Raw genomic sequence first — 20,547 nt, 5'->3', positions numbered from 1 at the left:
TACAGATTTGTAATACAATCACCCGGTTTTGAATAATGGTCATTATTTAATGAGGTTAGTTACTTTTTTTGAGATGTCTACGTAAAAAAGTGTTCCTTTAAGGGATCCAAAATGAGCGTTTATTGCGTTTCGACAGTATTTTTTGTGGGACATGAGAGCACCTCAGACCTATCGAATTAGATTCTGACCTTTCATATTGAAGATATGGATTTTTTCCCCAAAAGACCTAATTTTTTTGGTGTTTTGGGAAAAAAATCCATATCTTCAATACGAAAGGTCAAAATTTTCAATTGATCGTCGGCTTTTCATCCCACCTACATACACTTTAAGTATAAATCATCAGATTTATAAAGTTTACTTCAAGTACTGTTAAATATCAAAAATATCAATTTTAATGATTTGCCATAAAATGTGTATTAAATTGCGAATTTCAAAAATCAAAATTATTTGATATCAGAATGACATTCTTCGTATTCAGAATGCAATTCGATATGTCTGATGTGCTCTTATGTCCCAAAATAAATACTGTCCAAACGTTCATACCCCAGCCCTTAACATGTTCAAATGTTTTACATCAAGTGTTAAAAAATTCTGAATGTCTTAAAAAACGTTTTCACCTGTCACCAGGTACCGTAAAACCCCGTCTACAAGCATATATGGTGTTTTTTATGAAAGCTAAATTAATTCGAAGTAAGCTTAAATATACCAATACAATAGATAGGTCTTAAAATAATATTTGTTTGTATATGCTTGAATCCGTAATTTATTTGCTCAAACTCCATAATGGCGCCTGGATTAATGTAGCTTTCATCAGAAGCACTCTATATGCTTGTAGACGGGGTTTTACGGTATTGGACTCCAATTGGTCTCCAATTGTAAGGGTAAGGCTACGTTATCCGCTAGAGTTCACAAAAGAACTAACCCCCTTTAAATAATGGCCATTATTCAAAAGGGGGTATTGTATTACAAATCTGTAAAATGCGTTTGAAGCAGAATTTATTTCTGCGCATTTTGACACCTCATTTGATACAATAGCTCAGAAAACAATAAAACACCGGTCAATTTAATGTAGTGAGGTCCAGATTTGAAAGTTGCACTTACATGCAAATTTTTACAATACCGATAAGATGTTATCACTCGCAACGTAGCATTGCTAAAAATAGTAAGTCCAGTATTGTGATTCAATTCCAAATTTCATGATACTACAACTGGATATGACTGAGAACATTCATCAACGGTGAAACGTTTTGAATCCCTATTTCAACAACTCTTCCTTTACCTGTATACAGGTACCAGCCGTTGTTAATCGGTAATGAACCCACGATTTTGTGCGCGCGTAAAATTCGTCATATCTGGAACGAACACCATGACGTGGTGATTTATCATCTAGGAAGCGGCTAAACATGACCGTGTTATGCTGTAGTTTTATTGCTGGTATCAATGTCTTCTTGCAATGTTGAGTGGCAATGAGTATTGAGTAACAGACATTCCGCATGAACTAATCATGTAAATGATATTTATCTTGTTTTCGTTGTTGAAAAAGATTCAACTATGTTTCAGCGTTGTTTATTACCATTTAACAACTCGCATCCAGCGCGTCTGCCTATTGTTAAATGGCGATGAACAATACGTGATTGAGACCTTAACTATTCAACGGCTCAAATAAATGCCATCGTTATATAAAACAAAGTAACTGCTCACAGAAAGCTACCAAATCACTATGTGCTAATGCAGTTTAATTCGCCTGTCGAATGAAACATAAGATTATCTCGCGACTGAAATTGCCTTCCGTAGTGAAGTCACGTGATAGTTTCACTATTTTCCCGGTGGCGGAAATCGCCTTCCGTAAGGAAGTCACGTGATAGTTTCGCGGGCAAGGCCTCAGCCCGGGTTGCCGTTAGGTACCAGTTTTCATTCTATATCAGTCAAGCATTCAGAATCGAACGTAAAATCTTTTCCCACCCTCCACTCCCTTTATGTCAAGGTTGATCGGATTAAAATTAAAATTAAAATTGATCAAAATAGAGGACAGGACGTCAAAAATGAGTATCGCTCATAGTATAGTAATATAGTAAGGTTTCATCTTTATTAAGTCAAAATGTAATTAAGAATGAAATGAAATCAGAACATGTTGGATGTCACGGTTCTTTGTGATGCATAATAGTATGACTATATGAGTGTACGTGTGTGAGTAGTTCACTTCAGCTTCAGTTTCTATCTCAGCAACATTTTCTATTCTGTTGCGCAGCTGTAATATTTATTCTCAGTGAAATAGTGTGGTGAAGTTTGCTTCTGCCTCAGAAGCATTAGTAAAATTGATTTTAATTTGTGCCATTTTGAGTCAGGAAGGAGAAAGGAAAACATAATTGGTTGAGCCCTCGGGTTAGAATATACTGATGTTCTTTCCGTGCGGAATAGTATGACTAATGGTGAGAGTGCGTGAGTAGATCATTTCAGGTTCAGGTCTAATTCAGCAACACGTTTTATGCTGTGGCGCAGTTATAACTTTTCAAATATCGTTGTAAAATAGTGTGGTTAAGTTGCTTCTTCTTCAGAAGCATTAGTAAAAGTGTTAAAATGTATGCCATTTCAGTCTTGGGCGGTATTTTGGTTGATGAATGTTGTGTATAACGGGAAGGAAGGAATCAACACCAGGTTGGCATGGGGTAGCTAGACAGGGCCAAGTACTATGCCCTCAGATTTTTCTTGTTAAACAAAATATAAGTAAAAAGGAAATATTGTGATCAAGTTTTTATGAGGTTGCGCAGCCGGCTAGTTATCGCGTTGAATTCTAGGGTAGGCTGTCCTATTGTATTTAGAGTAGGCATCATAACCTAGTGATGCATACGATATCATAAGCTTTCAAAGCATGGCAATGTGTGTCAAGGAATCTGGGATAGTTTTTTGGATCATTTTTCTAAAATGATCAATTTAATGTACATAATTATACATATATTACATTAAAAAATTCTATTTAGTCTTTCATATCTTCGTGGGTATTTGCCTACTAGAAGATTTGGCGTTGGTTTATGCTGATGCCCACCATGTAATCTAAATATGAATATAATATGAAAATGAGAAAGGGGTCAGCCATTTAATTTCTTTTGATATATATATGTAAGTCTGCGGCTTTTTATATTGTCATCGTTAGATGCAGTCTTTATATTCTATCCATTGTTAGATGGAGTCTTTATATTTTCTCTATCGTTAGATAGTGCATTCCCTGTTAAGGGAACTTTTGGTTTATATTCGCAACTGACTGTCGAAGTAATTGTTTGGGAGGCTCGGTCGGGTAATTACTCCGAGCGAAAAAGTTGACCATAAATCAATAAATATTACTTGGCTGATTCCAATGAATTTTCTCAAAGCATTGCATGAATAAATTATGCGTTCTTTCTGAATGACTGACAAGATGTCCAAAAATTGGTGTGAGGCATTTCTTTATTTCAGTGTCTAGGGATAATTGATTATATTCTAAAATAATAATTTACATTATAGAAAATCTATGATTGTACCTGATGGAATGTATTTAATAACACTATTTTTGTCCCCTTTATTTTTTGGGTCTTGTTTGTTGTTATTGTTTTGTACACTCTACAGTCTTAAAATGTAGGCTAAAGACAACTGGTTAACTAATAACTGCAGCTTACTACTCATTTCCTAACTATTATGTCTGTTAAAGATTTTTGGTTGTAAACATGTTCACCTAAGAATGAGATGAAACTCCATAAACTGCATTGTTAATGTGTCTCCTAATCCTGTCAATATTTCTGAGATGGTGTGCGGTATAGTTCAAGTAACGATTGGCAAAATTAATGCAAGGATCCAGAGTTATGCTGGTGTTTAAAATTACACCCACGTATTGGATGGTGTCAGGTGTGATTTTGGTGTCGAGGTGTGAATCAAAGAGACGCTTAAGATTTTTTTAGATGTTTCGATAAAAATACCCTCCGTTTTTCTTCATTTTATTTCAGTTTTAAATTGTCTTTATACAATACTTAAATATACCTTGTCATTTGATTGGTTGATTGTTGGTCACATGTCATTCAATAAATGGCCTACGTCACTATCGTGGGATTTGGTTATACGCGGTGTGCATTATCGTTATATACACCGTGCACTTTTGTTATATTCCGTACGTTATAATTGCATGGCTAGATTGCATTTTCCGTCCGATCGGCAACAGTGTATAGTAATTAGTTAACCGGGTAACGGGAGATTTAAAACAACAAACTTAATTTGCTGCAATTCTGGATGATGAGTAAGAAATATTATTATAATCCACGTCTACAAATAAAGCTGCGAATAGGCCTATTCCGATTTTTTTTTTCCTTGTGGAAAGTAAAAGTAGAAAACAAGTAGGTGAAAAGGTAAGCTTACAATTAACGCATTGGTTAGGCCCTGTGGCTAGGTAAGCTTAAATAATACTTTTGAATGGCTTGGTTTTAGTGATACAAGAATATTGCTAAGAACAGGCCTACTTGTCCACGATTCGTACGATTTTTGTAACTCGTGCAAGGCCATTACAATCAACCAATCAAATGACAGATCTACTTAGATGTTATACAAAACAAATAATGATTTTTTTTTCTTTTTTGCAATGGAAAGAATACTTTCATTCGTGAAAAAAAATGGAATGTTCCATTCAACTCAACGTTGCTTCGTTGAATGGAACATTTCATTTTCAACTCGTAAATACGTAAATACCTGTAAATGGCCAAATAACCAAAACCAGTATATCTTTTTAATGTTGAACATTATCTTTTATTACCCCTTTTTGTGTAATTCTGCATGGGCCCTTTTGCCTACCATCGACAAGTATAGGACATCGGGAAACTTTTCAGTGGTCATGAAAAAAAATACAAATATGTGTCATCTTTTAGTAGACTCTTTTAATAGTCATATGTTGGTAAAACTATAGAGGAGGTCTTGTTTTGCAATTATTGAGAAACTAATTTTCTAACTGTTATATACAATCCAACCTGTATTACTTTGTGACCAAATTGCATTATATATACAAGAAACATAACAAATATTATGAGAGAAACAAACTATTATTCTTTTAGCAGTGACGTTTCACATCCTTCTAGGATATTATCCCAAACTGACTGAATGACGTCGTCATCAGTTGATAACGCTCTCTAGACAGTTGACAAACCCCTCATCGTAATCAATATTAGGTTTCACTGCCCTAAACAGAATTGATCATTCTCCATACTGAGGGATCAACATTTAAACACAAATTGACTCAGGCAAAACTCACTTCCTGTAAACTAAATACCACACAAGGTCATTTTTATGTAACTCATTGACCCATTTATGTCATATAATGCGTCTAGTTATAATGACGGCCTGGTGTCTAGTCAATTCATTAACAGATACTAACCTCAGGAGGGAATTCAATTTTTGATCAATTCTCTTCAGGTAGTGGAACGAGAATCCCGGGGGGCACTTCAATTTGAAATGGATATAGGTGTAGGGCTGGCGCTTTCGCACTAAGGGCATTCGGTGAGAGCAACATGTAAAAAATATGGGGTCATTGGGTGAGAGCATGATTTTTGGCATTCGGTGAGAGCAAAATGTAAAAAATATGGGGTCATTGGGTGAGAACATGACCTTTTTTTTAATGGAATCTTTGGGTGAGAACCAAAACAGCGCCACAAAAACCTCGAAAATCGAATTTCTAGTTCTAAATGGCTTCAAATTTCTTTATTTTTTCAAAATAAGTAACAACATCAGTGATAAATGAAAGTTGCTGTTCAAATTGAACTTGTAAGGGTCTTTGGGTGACAGATCAAATGGAAAAATAGGGGGTCTTCGGGTGACAGAGCGCGGAGCGAGCATGTGTTCGTAAAAAATATGGGGTCTTTGGGTGACAGCGATGCTGAAAAAGGTGGTCGTAACAGCCCTACATACGCGTCACCTCCAAAGTTGGAGTGCCCCCCCGGGACGAGAATCTATAGTATAAGAATGAGTTGGCAGTGATTCTAGACCGGAGCGTAACCAGGTTTTTTTTTGCAGAGGTAGAGGTACCGGAATTCCCAGAAAGGTTGACACTTTTCCTCTATAAATTCGCTTACAAGCAATAAGTCTACTTAACCCTGCTGAAATATGTGCGTGGGGGCGTGCTTATTGGAACAGTTCAACAATATGCATATTTTGGGCCTTCTTTTCCTTGGCAAGTTAACTTTTTGTCATTTTTTATTGGATGTGCTTCGCACCACTACCTTCCGCTCCCGGCTATGCCCTGCTTTCGACACATTCCCCTTAGTGCATTTTTTCGGTGCACTAAAAGTCTCAAAATGATACAGGACGTTAAAAGAGCTAGGCTATTCTGTCAATCTTGCGAAATGTATGAGCATTGCAATTGTTGATTGAAAACCGTTTTCAATTTGTCTTTAAGTAAAACCAAAATTATGTAAATGATGTTGCAAAGTTTAGATATAGAAGTTGGTTGCTAAAATGAATAAAAGCGGTACTGATTAGATGATTATATTCAATATAAGAATTTATTATATTCCAAGTCATCTCGTCAGTTCAGTCATGATGAATGAATTCATTTGCCATCATTAAATAGAGAGGAAGGCAAGGCTCTCACATCATTGCATTGTTCCTAATAATTACCGTCTACAAACACTAATGTTTACAGCAACAATTCATTTGTATCAGTGATTAATGGCCTTCGCCTTCTGAGTGGCCCTCTTCTTCTAGGTGCTCATCCGTAGTTATAAAAAATAATATAACGGTGACGATCATTGATGATATCGTTAATAGAAAACATACTATAAACATGCCTCGATCAACTGAAGCTGCCGTTTTCTTCCAATTTCTTTTGGACTCTCCGTTTGCAACATCCGGTCCTCTACCGTCCTTTGAAGTCACTCCACAAGTTGGACAAACATGGCTTCCATTGTGTAGACGTCGAATAATATCCGATATATCCGAATGCGGCACGGAACCAGATATTGGGTAGGTCTCCATGTCATCGTTTGCATGGGGACGGAAGCTCTCTCGTTTGTTACTTGGTGAATCTGTTGTTCTTACAAGATCATCGACAGCCATTTCGTTGGGATTTTCGAAGGGTTTCATATAATTACCTTTAGAATCGTGGTTCACAACTAAGACTTTTTGTTTTTGTTTTGATAGCGATGACTGACTACAGAGTGTAACATGTGAAGGCTTATAATGATGAAGGTATGCTACAATAACTCCTGCGACCACAGACAGGCATCCTATGACGATCATGGGTGTAAAGTAGTAAGCTGAAAGAAGAACAATAAATTGATAGTCTGGTAAGTTGAAAATAGCTGAAAAGCTGGTAATAATTCATTCAATGTACTAAGGCCAATGGAATGACTGCAACATGACACATGTCACCTATGACAACAACTCATGCGAAGGTCACTTTCTGGAAAGCTGGACTGTGTATGGGCATCCATATCGTTATGAATTCGGCAGAGTGACGAATCGAGACTATTGAGCAAATTGAGTTTTTGTATGCTCATGATTATGTTTCAGGTGATCTTTTATTTCCACCAAAAAATAATGGCAAATCTTACTCGCCGACATACAAGTTATTGACAATTTAATTTGGACGAATAGCGCCTACGTGCGATAAATTAATTCGGCAGAGAGACGAATCGTATACTTAGCTGTACAAATCATGTTGATCTATAGTATTGTATAGCGGGAAACCCCGAATTTTCTATATTACATGCCCTATACTAATAGGCCTATATATATTTGATACCAACGTATACCTGTAGGAATCTTCTATCCAGTGATACCAAAATAAATACAAACATTCCCCACATGATATTGCTGTAGTTTAATAATGTGAGTGCGCACCAGTGAAATTGGAAAATCCCGGAAAATCATGCGCAAAATATAGGCCAATATTTTTATTTTTTTTTTGCTTTAAAATCCTCGAGTTTTTGCTAAATATTACAGGGGTGACTATTTATAACTTATATAGCAAGTTAAGTCTGCATAGCATTAGGACAACCAGTAATGTCTACACAAAAGCCGCAAATCAAGAATGCGTGATATGGTTTACACGTAGTTAAATGCGTATTCGATCTCTCTCTGCGCAGTGGTAGAGACATTTTGGATACCGGGTTTTGATGGATATATCGATTATTACTGAACATGCAAATATTGCCAATAATTCGTGTACATTAACTTCTATAATATCCATTTCAAATGAGTGCTCACGAATGTTCTAAATTTTTAGAAGGACCAACGGACACGACGTTTGAAAATCTTGGTACCGTTTACTCAGAACAGCAATTTTTGCGTATTCGGCACTCTGCCCTGTTCATAACGATATGCGACTAATTCCCATCTGAGTTATTATATTGCTTTGCCTGTATCACTAGCTAGTAAACTTGACATTTCATGGACAGGGGAAGAATTCCTGTGAGAACTAAAGCTGTCCAATTGCTAAAAAACTTAGAGGGATGATTAATGTAATGTTTATTGTTTAATTAGAAAATAGGATCCAAATTTATCCTAGAGTGGAACCTTTTTTATCATTTACATTTTTTATCATTTTACATCCTATCCCATTAAGATTAATATTGGTTTTAAAGTATGCAGGAAAAAAAGAACAATTTCAAAAACAAAGAGAGAGAAAGCTATTTTACATGTGTATGATTGCGACGCGGTCTTTGTACATAGTGTTTCTGCACACATCTATGAAATCATTATTTTATCAAGTGAAAGATATGCAGCTAATCATTGTCGAGCTAGTACCTCTGGTTTGAAATTTCAATTTCTTACCCATGCAGTTGACGTTTAGCCTTTTATTTCATTGGTTTTAGCCCGTGTCATATGTGATGCGATCAAAAAAAACAGTCGGAACTCGGAAATATTGATTTTGAGATATAGCAAAGCAAAGGCAACATCCGTTTACTGTAGATATTCAACAGGTTTGTTATTGTTCAAATATTACATATTGTTTTTACCAAACCAAAATATTTGTGGTGAAATGATGGTAAAAACTCACCAACTGACGTTTCATCAGACTTGTTCAGTCGGATTTCTGCAGAGTTGTGAGGCTCTGCTACTGTATGAACTAGTGTTGCCAGTCCTTGAATCGCTTTGTAGCAGAGGGTTGTAGAGATTGCTCAGGTTGTAGGTGCCCTCGTCTCGGTTCATGGTGTTATTCATTCCTCTCCGCCTTATCCATATGGATTCCTTTATCCATCGATTGATATATACCTCCTACTTATCAATAATTATCGACTCCTCCCAGTTAATTAAATGATTACTTCTTGCTGCATGGTCAGCAACAGCCGACTTATTTTATTCGCTCTCCGAAACTTTGCGTTCTGATCTGGTGTATTTTCTAGAACAAGCTCTGTCCACGTCCTTTTTATGTTCAGACAGTCTAATGCCAAATTGTCTAACTGTTTCTCCTATATAAGTTGATTTACAGCCAATACAAGGGATTTCGTACACACAGCTGGCTGTATCCACAACTTCCCTTTTATATTTTGGGTGTACCAATAGACGTTTCAGAGTTGTATGTGGTTTCATGGCCCTGGTGATGTCATATTTCTTGTAGATTCTTTGTATTCTTTCTGACAAACCATGCACGTATGGTATGACTGCAAGGTTTATTTTCTTAGAGTGTCGGTGTTCTTGTGTTTCTTAGTTTGTTTCTTGTTTATTGGTTTCTTTTTCATCTGATCTTTGACCTTTTCGATTTTCCAATCCGGATAACCACAATATTCAGAGCTGTCTTAATTTTATTTTCTTCCTGTTCTCTGTCTTTCTCTTCTGCTACTAATGTTTGTTCGGCTTATATAAGGCGGATATTATTCGGCTTTTGTTACTGCGCGAGTCAATCAAGTCCCAACTCACGCTCGCGTAAATTCACATAAGCGTGGCGCCAGTCACGCATTACCCAACGCACAACTAGCGTACCCATTGCGCCCAGCTGCGTACATGCCATTCTATATCAATACACGGTGTTATGATTCATATATTTTCCGCCGAACAAACTTTATCTTATTCTTTCTGTCCAGTAGAGTGCGAACCACCCCCCCCCCCCCAACCTTTGGTGGAGAGGGTGATGTGAAGTGAAATCTAGATATTGGTCCATAGGTGTTTTTTTCCTGTACACTAACAACTTAACCGAGCCATCCTCCTTACGCACAATTAGGGTATCAAGCAAGGGAATCTGACCTTGTTCTTTTTTGGTCATAGGTGAATTTGATACACTTTGTTGGGGTCGATCTGATCGAGATGGTTTGTCAAGTCTTCAACACCATTTTTGTTGATTATCTCTAAAACTTCATCAGCATACCTTTTCCATATGCGCGGCTTGCAATTAAGGGGGTGGGGGCGATGCATTTGCTTTCTCTTCATGCCATTCCATAAACAGGTTTGCCGTCAGTGGACTTACTGGAGAACCCATAGCAGCCCCGAATGTTTGCCGGTACACGTCACCTCGAAATAAGAAATAGGTAGTTGTGAGAATGAACTTGAGTAATTCAACAATGTCTGTCACATCTATATAAGTTTGTCCTGTTCTTTAATCTCGTGTCTTGTTTGAGTCTGTCCTCAAAGATGCCGATGGTTTGATCAATGGGTGTGTTGGTAAACAGACTCACAAAGTTGTGGCTATTAAAGATTTCATCCTCCTCAATAAATACACTTGCCATATCCTCCGCGAGCTGTTTAGAATTTTTTACATGATAAACGCTATTTCCAACCAGCGGAGCAAGGATATCTGCCAACTCTCTAGATGTTTCTAAGCCGATTGTACCGGTATAATCTAAAGACTGCACAAACAGTAACGCAGCTGTTATAAATACGCCAAAAGCTTCAGAACTAATAATTGTTTTCACAATATTTTAACATAGAAAGAAGGACAATTTATTTACGCCCATTTTGATTTCCCATTCGTCCATTTTCATTCAATATTAACATCACAGCAGTGTTTTAAAAGACAAATACCCAAATCTAAAAGTTGCCGCTATTTATATTGATTTGAAGTCAGCGCTGAAGATAATGTTGGGTTTTATGTGTCACAACGCTTGCGTAATAACCATTGATCGCTGTAAATTACAACTTTTAAATTTGGGCATTTTTTTTAAAAAGCACTACAGTGTGTTAATTTTGAACGACATTATTGACAAATGGGGTACCAACATGCGCGTAAATAAAGGATCCTTCTTTCTATGTTGAAATATTGTGAAAACAATTACTAGTTCTTAAGCAATATGCATATTTATAACAGCTGCGTTACTTTTTGTGCATACTCTACAATTGGGCGAACCGGATTGCCCTATTTGTGTATTTTGTTCGTACAATACAATCGCGGAACATTATCAGCAGTTGGGTATAGCTTTTCGTATTACTTAACTTCGATTTTCTTTTCTTTCTTCAGTCTTGATAGTATACCAATGAGCTGTCTTTTGTATTTAGGTGTTGGATCTGATTCCAGTTTTTCATAAGTCTTTTCATCTTGTAACAGATGATTAACTCTTGATTCGTAATCTTCCGTGTCAACCACAACAGTTGCCTTGCCCTTGTCTGCTGGCAGAATCAAAATAGATTTTTCTTTCTGTAAATTTCTGAGAGCATTTCTCTGGGATTTTGAACTGGGAGGCTTAGCACTCCGCAGCGTACCTGCAACTTCAGCCCGCATTTGCTCCGCGGGCTGAATTTGCCATGAAACCACATACAACTCTGAGACGTTTATTGGTACACCCACAAGATAAAGGGGAAGTTGTTGATACAGCCAGCTGTGTGTACGAAATCCCTTGTAGTGGCTGTAAGTCAACTTATGTAGGTGAAACAGGTAGACAATTTGGCATTAGACTGTCTGAACATAAAAAGGACGTGGACAGAGCTTGTTCTAGAAAATACACTACCAGATCAGAACGCAAAGTTTCGGAGAGCGAACAAAATAAGTCAGCTCTTGCTGACCATGCAGCAAGAAGTAATCATTTAATTAACTGAGAGGAGTCGAGAATTATAGATAAGGAGGAGGTACGTATCAAGCGATGGATAACGGAATCCATATGGATCAGGAGGAGAGGAATGAATAACACCATGAACCGAGACGAGGGCACCTACAACCTTAGTCCGAATAATCAATCCCAGAACAAAATATTAATTTCTGACATGATCGTGTTCTGGGTCTGAACTGTTTCCATGCGAAATCTTGATGGCAAATTTGACAAAAGAAGCACATTGTTCGACTTGACAGCTTTTTAATCCCTAATTCATGTTAAGTGAATCACGCTATTGTGGACCATCCTTCTGATACTTGAGTGTTTGGACAAGCGGAACGGTCTTTTGTCTACCGCTCTGTTTCTAAACAGACAAGGACGAAATTGTCATCCTCCCCGAATAGGAAAGTCAGCGTAATAGTACGGCACTACTACAACCTGTGCAATCTCTATAACCCTCTGCTAAAAACCGACTCAAGGACTGCCAACACTAGCACAACTCTGAAGAAATCTGACTGAACAAGACGGATGAATCGTCAGTTGGTGAGTTTTTACCATCATTTCACCACAAATATTTTGGTTTTCTAAAAACAATCTGTAATATTTGAGCAATATCCTTTTGTTTCCAGTTTTTTTGGAAACTCTATAATTGCTGATATCTTTGGAACTGGTTGCTCAATTTCAATGGGGTTTTCTGCAAGATGTAGCTTTGCAAATGTTATTTACTATCAAATAAGAAACTGAGAATGTAAAACATGTATTTCCGAGTTCCGACTGATTTTTCTTGACCACATCACATTATGTTTACATCCATATCAAAAGATGCACTTGTCGGCTGCTGCATGTGTCGTCGTTTTACATAATAACTAAGAATAAAATCCAGACTCATCCAAAGTGCAGGTCACTGCAAATCACCCCAAGTCACATAACTTAAGAATGGTATCTGTATCCATAAACCACGTTACTTGGGGATGATTTGAAGTGACCTCCACTTGAGATGAGTATGGAATTGAACTTGATGAAAATCGCCATAAAGAGTAGACGTGTTATATCCGGCAATAGAGAGACTAACTGGTCTCAACATAACACCAAACATCTCTAATTTGTTTCTAACATTCCAGAATTAGTATTTACGGCATATAAAATCAAAATTTGTTTAAAGGTCAGAATATATTTAGCAGTGGCGTAACTACAGAAATTGTTTAAAGGCCAGAATATATTTAGCAGTGTTCCCCTGCCCCCCCCCCCCCCCATGAAAAAAAAGGTAAAGTAGGCCTACTTCTGAGAGTTATTAATCATTTTAACGTAAAGACACCCCAATGGTTTATTCCATTGAACTTGCATTGAACTTCCATTGCTCTCGCATTATATGATAAAACCCCAATTGTTTATTCCACCTTTTTATCATATAGGCCTATTTCACCAGTTTAGCTTCAAAATACCTAATTTTTTCGAATTTGTACCATTAACTTCTTTTGTCGCCAAAAGGTGCTGGATTCACTATACTTCAAGACAATTTTTCCAACCCCATCCCTCCAATGTCAAAAAGAAATAAATGTCACTGTTATTCCGGGGACACATTCCAAGCAGATCCGAAGACTCCTCAGGGGTGGTGCAATAACCATGTGTATTCCGGGATGGTAAATTATAGGGGGGGGGGCAAAGATATTTTGGCACGCCAAAAGGTGGGGGGAGGGGAGGGCAAGCGATTTTGGGCACCGTTTCTATATTACGCCCTAAAAAGTGTAGGAAAACATTAGGAACACATTCAAATATGCAAACTTTCCTACTCGCTTCGCTCGCATTATATGATAAGACAATTTAAGGTTTTAAATTCTGGTTCCCCCAAATCTTAGTGTGTAAAGGAGGGCAAAGGTTGGGGACAAAGGTGCGACGAGGGTGTTGACGCGCTTACAAACCCAAACAGCATGAACGATGTCTCCCCCCTCATTTATTACGTTTGCCCTCGCTTGCCCCCCCCCCCCTGAAAATGTCTAGTTACGCCACTGATATTTAGAAACATCGAACAACGTGAAAAAATATAATGCCTTAGCTTGCGTACTTATTATTGGTTGAAAGTCAGTTGTTGGTGGCAAGGAATCACCAATTAGTTGCTGAAACAATACTAATGCAAGCAGATTTGTTATGCCAAGTGACACTTTCTCTCCAGACTCCGTAGGTAGCATGAATACCATTAAATTCATTAGAGATAGCAGTACACTAGGCAAAATAACACTTAAGACATGGAACATCGGCCGTCTGTTTAAGAGCACCAGGTATCCAATCTCTGCATCTCGACCATCTTGGCACCCTCGAAGTGCTCGATCAACCCGCAGGTCATTCAGTTCCCAAACGCCATTTTCAACAAATTCCACACGTTCGTCTTTTTGATACCAAATGCGCAGATCAAGTTTGTTCATATCGTAGGACCAGGAGGCAAATCGGAGTTCACAATGTTGGGTATCAAAAGGGAAGAAACGGGCGTCGATGCGGCATGACGTTAGTAAAATAACCGGAGTCATCCAAGTCACATTCCCGCCAGGTGTTACCGTTGCTGTCACTTCTTTGATATGTTCAAATTCTTTATCAACACTGTACAAATACAGAAAAAAAAGCAAAACAGAGAAAATTAACGTCATATGATTCTCATTGTATGCAGCATTGAAAATGGAGGACAAAGACGCTACAGATAATAGGGAATACTAACACAATAGAATGAAATTAATAGCATGCAAATTAATATGAAAACAGAATTAGATGAACAAATTCGTGTTAGGTCCTTCTGAATTATTATTTAGAGTTTAATCGATTAATGTTTTTTCTCAGATAACTCTTTATAAACAGCTAATCCGGGATAACCAGCGTTGCTTTAAAATGCGAAGCAAAACTTGCAGGCAGAAATAACAATTTGAAGAGCATTAGCAATGGTAAAATTAGTCATCATGGTCAAAAGCCTCTTCTTATTTCAAATTATGTGGATAAAACCAGAATTCATTACACATCTTTACCAGACGCGGATTCAGAAATGAAATCTGTCTGGTACGGAAAAATAGTGGAAAGCGAATAGCGCTGGTAATTCAAGGATTGGTAAGGAGTGTACCCTCCATTGAGACGGAAAATATTGCCAAAAAGCGGTGCAAATTACCCCATTTTTGGGTATCTATAATAGCGAATAATTATTGCAAGCAATAGTGTCTACAATATGTGTTACTTTTAAATCCTAGGGAGGGGGAGGAGCCAGAGCCTGAGTTGTTTCCCCTGGGAGACAGAAAAAATTGTGGTTAAATGGTCCATTGCTCCTTTTCTATGTAGCCCATATGTATCAGCGAATAACTAATGCACGAAAGAATGCCTACAAGGTTTTCACGAAGGAAGTCTTGATAAACTTCATGCTATCACTGATTTACATGTAAAACCCTCTTCCCTAGTAAAAGTGGTACAATTGTGATTTTACCCTTTCGTTGTTAAATAAACACATCTCGAGATTAAAACAAGCAAATTGAACAGAACAAACGGTATTTGAGAGCCAAGACAACGCCCTTGACGTTTATGTAAGCATTATGTCACAACGGTGGTTGAACAAATTCATCAGGATCGGTAGAGTAAAGTCAATCAAAAGGTTGAGAATGAAGACTGCTACTGTGAACTGGACATCCAATCACCTATTGATTTCTTGGTGATTGACTTGTTGACTGTGTTGCCAGTTGATTTTTTTCCTGTTGGATGTTTTGATGGATTTTTCACAGGATGTAGCAGTTCATCAAAAATGTGGGAAAGCTGATATTGACCTTCATCTCTGTTCATGGTGGCGCCCCTTCTCGTTTCCCCCTAAATCGTGAGTAGTCTTTGACAAAGACTATCATCATCATCAGTCGGCTGCGGAGCATGCGACTACAAGCTTTCTCCAACTAATGCGATAGTGTGCAAGCGAAACAATTTTGTTTGGCTGCAGCATCCCTTCAGTATCTCCCAGGAGGTGCTGGACATACTGTGGGTACAGTGTGCGCGGCCGTCCCGGTTTCCTCTTCCCATGTGGTGGAATATAAAGCGCATATTCTTTCACAGGCTCACCATCTTCAAGACGCACTATGGCCGAGAAATTTGATTTGATGAATCCGTAACCCTCAAAAACACCCCCCAAATGACCCCATAGGATAGCATAAGGGCAAAAAATAATTTTATTCCAGGAACACTTTCAAACATGTCAAATTACACGTCTGCACTTAAAATCCGGGCTATGCAAACAAAAAATTCCAAACTTTTGTGCATGACTGTATTACGCGTCTGGCCACACGTATCACAGAAATATGTTTGTGCGTGTACGACCTATCGTTAAGAAATTAAGGGGAACAAAAGTTCACAAGTCGATTGCTAATAGTTTGTGGGTCAAAACTAAAAATTGCTCCAATATTCGTAAAAGTTGACGTAAATTGTTCGCGTAGCTAAGAGGTTTCAGAGGGGGAAAGAATAGTTTGCACTATCTGCGATGTCTAGTTAGCATGTTACACAACAAAGAGTAAAAGATATGTAGGATTTCTTAGCATTCAATGGAATTTGTATTTATTTTTCATATACAGGGTGAGTCAAAAAAAGTCCAATAGAGAAAAGAATCCAGTTTTATTTAAGAACCGAGTTGAACTTTTTGGTTGTAAAACATTTTATATAGTATATATCCATCAGTGACCTTGTGTGAAAAATCAAGGAATTGGCATTTCCCGTGTTGTTTTTATGACACATAGTGATACCCAATTTTAATGTTTGTCCAAGAGACGTCTAAAATTTTAATGTCAGCCCACTCTGTGTAAGGTAGATATGGAACAGCTGCCATTTTCTTAACCTCATTGGCATTGAAAGAAAATGGAGCACCCAAAGTGTTATTGCCCGTGGTCTTGTTTAAGGAGAAGAAACATTATGTTGCTGTTATTTTCATTTTACCTTTACTTTAAAGATGTTTATTCTTTATCAAAAACATACAAATTTGCAGGCGGATTTTTCAAATGTCAAAATGAAATGCGCGAAGTGGAGTGAATTACAAAATATCTAGTAGGTTCCATATTGGGATTTAAAAAAAATTGGAGTTGGAGTCGAGTGAGGTATGAAGGACTTAAGTAATGTTAGAAAGTTTGTTTGAACAGGAAAAAAGAAATTAAAATTACGCAAACATCAACCTTATTTAAGTTAAATTCAGTTTCAGAGCTCGTGCCTTTACCGTGCATTGTGTGCTCTCGTTCAAAATACGTGGTACCTTGTAGACAAATAACGAAATTGGGTATCGCAGCAAAAGGACTCATGAAAATTAAACGGTAGTCGCGATTCACTTCATATTATTTTTACAGAAGGTGACTATTGAGTGTGGCATTTATAGAAACTTTCAATAATGGGAAAGTTCGACTTGGTTCTTGCATAAATATCGATTCTTTGCTCTATTGCACTTTTTTTGACTCACCCTATATCTTCTGAACTTGACATCGCAGATAGTAAAACTATTCTTTTAATTCCTTGAACTTGAGGAACAGTTTCCATCCATTTTACGAAAATCGAAGCAACTTTAATTTTTCACCCTTGTATAGCATGAAAACTGACCTTCGACCTGTTGAGCCTCGTAACTATATGTGACCGTTCACGGCGAATGAGCCGTAAATTCCTCCCTCGGTCAATTTCGTTTTATTTCGTGTTTAAAAAATAAACATCATAAATTTAAAAATGGTATATCATTTGACTTCAAACGATATCCAGAAGCGGGGTTATGGTTTGTTAAACTTTGCTCCTTCAACAAAATTGTAGCTTTTTTCGTTTCTATATGTGTCTCTTTTTCCACATTGCTGGCAATAAATACCATACAGTCATAATTGGCGATGATTTCAAATCATCCCCAAGTCAATGAGGTTTAAGAAAGTTCTCTCATTGTTAATTGTTGGTTATGCATACCTATACAAAATACAATGCCTGGTAACCCACCACTTGAACAGGATTTAGCAAAAGCAAACAAGACCCAGAGCTATTAAAAGTTCTATAGCCATCTAAGGTAGAAGCTTATGATCCACTTCAACAATAGGATAATTGATTAGTGTTTCACTATCAAAATGAGATCGATATCGGGCCAGCTTAAGTTACCGATAAATACGACTTTCTTACACATTTTACACCTCAGAATACAATTTAGGGAATTTACGGCTCATTTGTGCTGCCGGGTCACATATGTCCTACATGCAAATATGTTACATTTTTGTGATCCTTAGACATGTTTTACAATGAAATTGGAGCATGTTTCATTTTTGCCCCCCCCCCCCTATTTGAGCATGTAGGGGGCTTTGGGTGTATTTTTTTAGGGTCAAGGAGTTCCAATATAGCTTGGCATACAAAGGTTTTGAATTCAGCATACCCGAATTAACCAAAATAAATTGGTTGGCAGCATTAACGCGAACTTGTCACAAAATCCTTAAATAAGGAAATATTTTCCATGTCTAAAATAACCGTGTATAAGAAAAGCTGATTTACAAACAATGAAAATGCGTCTCTAATTAGCATATTCGGCACACAGTGTAACGTCCATGTGGATAATAAAATAGAGAGCTATCAATAGGCTCGGGGCACTCCCACTGTGGAGGTGACGCGTATGTAGGGCTGTTAAGACCCTCCTTTTCAGCTGTCAACCAAAGGCCCCATTCTTGGTTTACTAACACATTCTCTGTCAACCAAAGACCCCTTATTTTTCCATTTGATCTGTCACCTTATTTTTCAATTTGAACATCAACTTTCATTTATCACTGATTTTGTTACTTATTTTGAAAAACAAACAAAGAAATTTAAAGCCATTTCGAACTAGCAATTCAATGTTCGAGGTTTTTGTGGCACTCTTTTCGCTCTCACCCAAAGATTCCATATTAAAATGTCATGTTCTCACCAAATGATCTCATATTTTTGTTATTGTGCTCTCAATGAATGCAAAAAAATAATGCTCTCACCCTATGACCCCATATTTGTTACATTTTGCTCTCACAGGATGCCCCTGACCGTGAAAGTGTCAGACCTACACCTATATCCATTTCGGATATAATATGGACTCCATACAGGGTGTATCAAAATTATTGGTACCCATCAATATCCAATGAGTATGAGTAAGACTGCCACATCAAAATACAGTATAACGTGCACCTTATGTTGTATTAGGTTCATCTGGATTGTCAATTATTATAACTGTTTGATGGGAATTCATACTATCAAATCCAATTTTTGGTGACATACCTTGTTACAGTTTCATGCTGCTACGCAGCACTTCATCAGACTGGCAACCTTGCTTCTTCTTCTTTCATGAAGTTGCTGCCGGTGGCGGCGAAGGGCCTGAATTACGCTGTTTCAACAGAGATCGATGGCGAAGTATTGGAAGAATATATCGTTAGAGCGGAGATTGTGGGCGCGATTATATCATCAAATAATCCAAAGCCAAATCTTGACAAGGATGAACAGAAAGCTTTAAATCAGTTGAAAAAGGAAAGTTCTATCATGATCCTTCCAACTGACAAGGGCCGAGCGACAGTAGTGATGGATAAAGATCAGTATGAGGAGAAGGTTACCACCATGCTTAGTGACGAAAAGAAATATGAAAAACTGTAATCGGACCCTACAGCTCGTTATAAAAGAAAACTGGTCTTTCGGAGAGAGAGTACTGGCGTTTATACCCAACTGCGGAAAATACACCTCGCATTTATTGTACGCCGAAGATTCATAAGGAGGGCACACCCTAAGACCCATTGTGGATTACACCGGTTCCATTAGTTACGCTACGTCCTGGGAGTGAGCCACCATTCTTGGTCCGCTTGTAGGCTTAACGCAGCATCATGTTAAGAATTCGAAGGACTTAGCCGATGACCTATCAGGAATATTGATCGCATATGAGGAGGAATTTATATCACATGATGTGGTCTCGCTCTTCACTAACACTCCAATTGACATGGCTCTGGACATAATAAAAGATCGTCTAGACCAAGATCGTACTCTACATGATCGTACCGCACTTAGTGTCGAGGACATTATGGAACTTTTGAAATTTGTCTTAACAACTACTTATTTCAGTTTCCGGGACACTATCTACCAACAAAAGTTTGGTACGGCCATGGGTTCACCGGTGAGTCCCATTGTAGCTAATTTATACATGGAATGGCTGGAACAACCAGCAGTAGCTACATCCCCCATCACATGCAAGCCTAGAATGTGGAAACGTTACGTCGACGACGTGTTAGAAATTATCATCAAGGGGGCCGCGCCCGAATTAACAGACCACATCAATCAAATTGACATTACAGGGAACATCAAGTTTACTCATGAGACAGAAGAAGGAGGTCACATTCCCTTCCTAGGTACCCTCATTACTCGCAAAGAAGACGGCTCAATCAAGTTACTTGTGTACCGGAAAAAAACTCATACGGACCAGTACTTGCATTTCACATCTCACCATCCATTAGAACATAAAAGCAGTGTTGTGAATACGCTCATGGACAGGAAAGAAAAAGTAGTCACAGAACCAGCGGACAAGGCAATCGAAGAGGGTAAAATTAAACATGCGCTGAAACAATGCGGATAC

At 37.8% G+C, this 20,547-nt stretch overlaps 1 protein-coding gene across 1 annotated transcript in view; it reads right to left on the bottom strand.

Annotated features, from left to right (window-relative positions):
* Positions 1-5,952: 5,952 nt before the first annotated feature.
* Positions 5,953-20,547, bottom strand: part of LOC140145360 (neuronal acetylcholine receptor subunit alpha-7-like) — a 45,383-nt gene continuing 30,788 nt past the window's right edge. The window contains exons 6-7 of the mRNA XM_072167111.1: positions 14,029-14,558; positions 5,953-7,262 (exon numbers count right to left, since the gene is read on the bottom strand). Coding sequence (XP_072023212.1) covers positions 6,673-7,262; positions 14,029-14,558 — 1,120 coding nt within the window. The 3' untranslated portion in view covers positions 5,953-6,672. The remainder of the gene's footprint in view (positions 7,263-14,028; positions 14,559-20,547) is intronic.

The sequence above is a fragment of the Amphiura filiformis genome, unplaced genomic scaffold (assembly GCF_039555335.1).
Source record: "Amphiura filiformis unplaced genomic scaffold, Afil_fr2py scaffold_233, whole genome shotgun sequence".
NCBI lineage: Eukaryota > Metazoa > Echinodermata > Ophiuroidea > Amphilepidida > Amphiuridae > Amphiura > Amphiura filiformis.
Note: the sequence above shows the minus strand (reverse complement) of the source record. Positions and strands in the feature narration are given on the sequence as shown.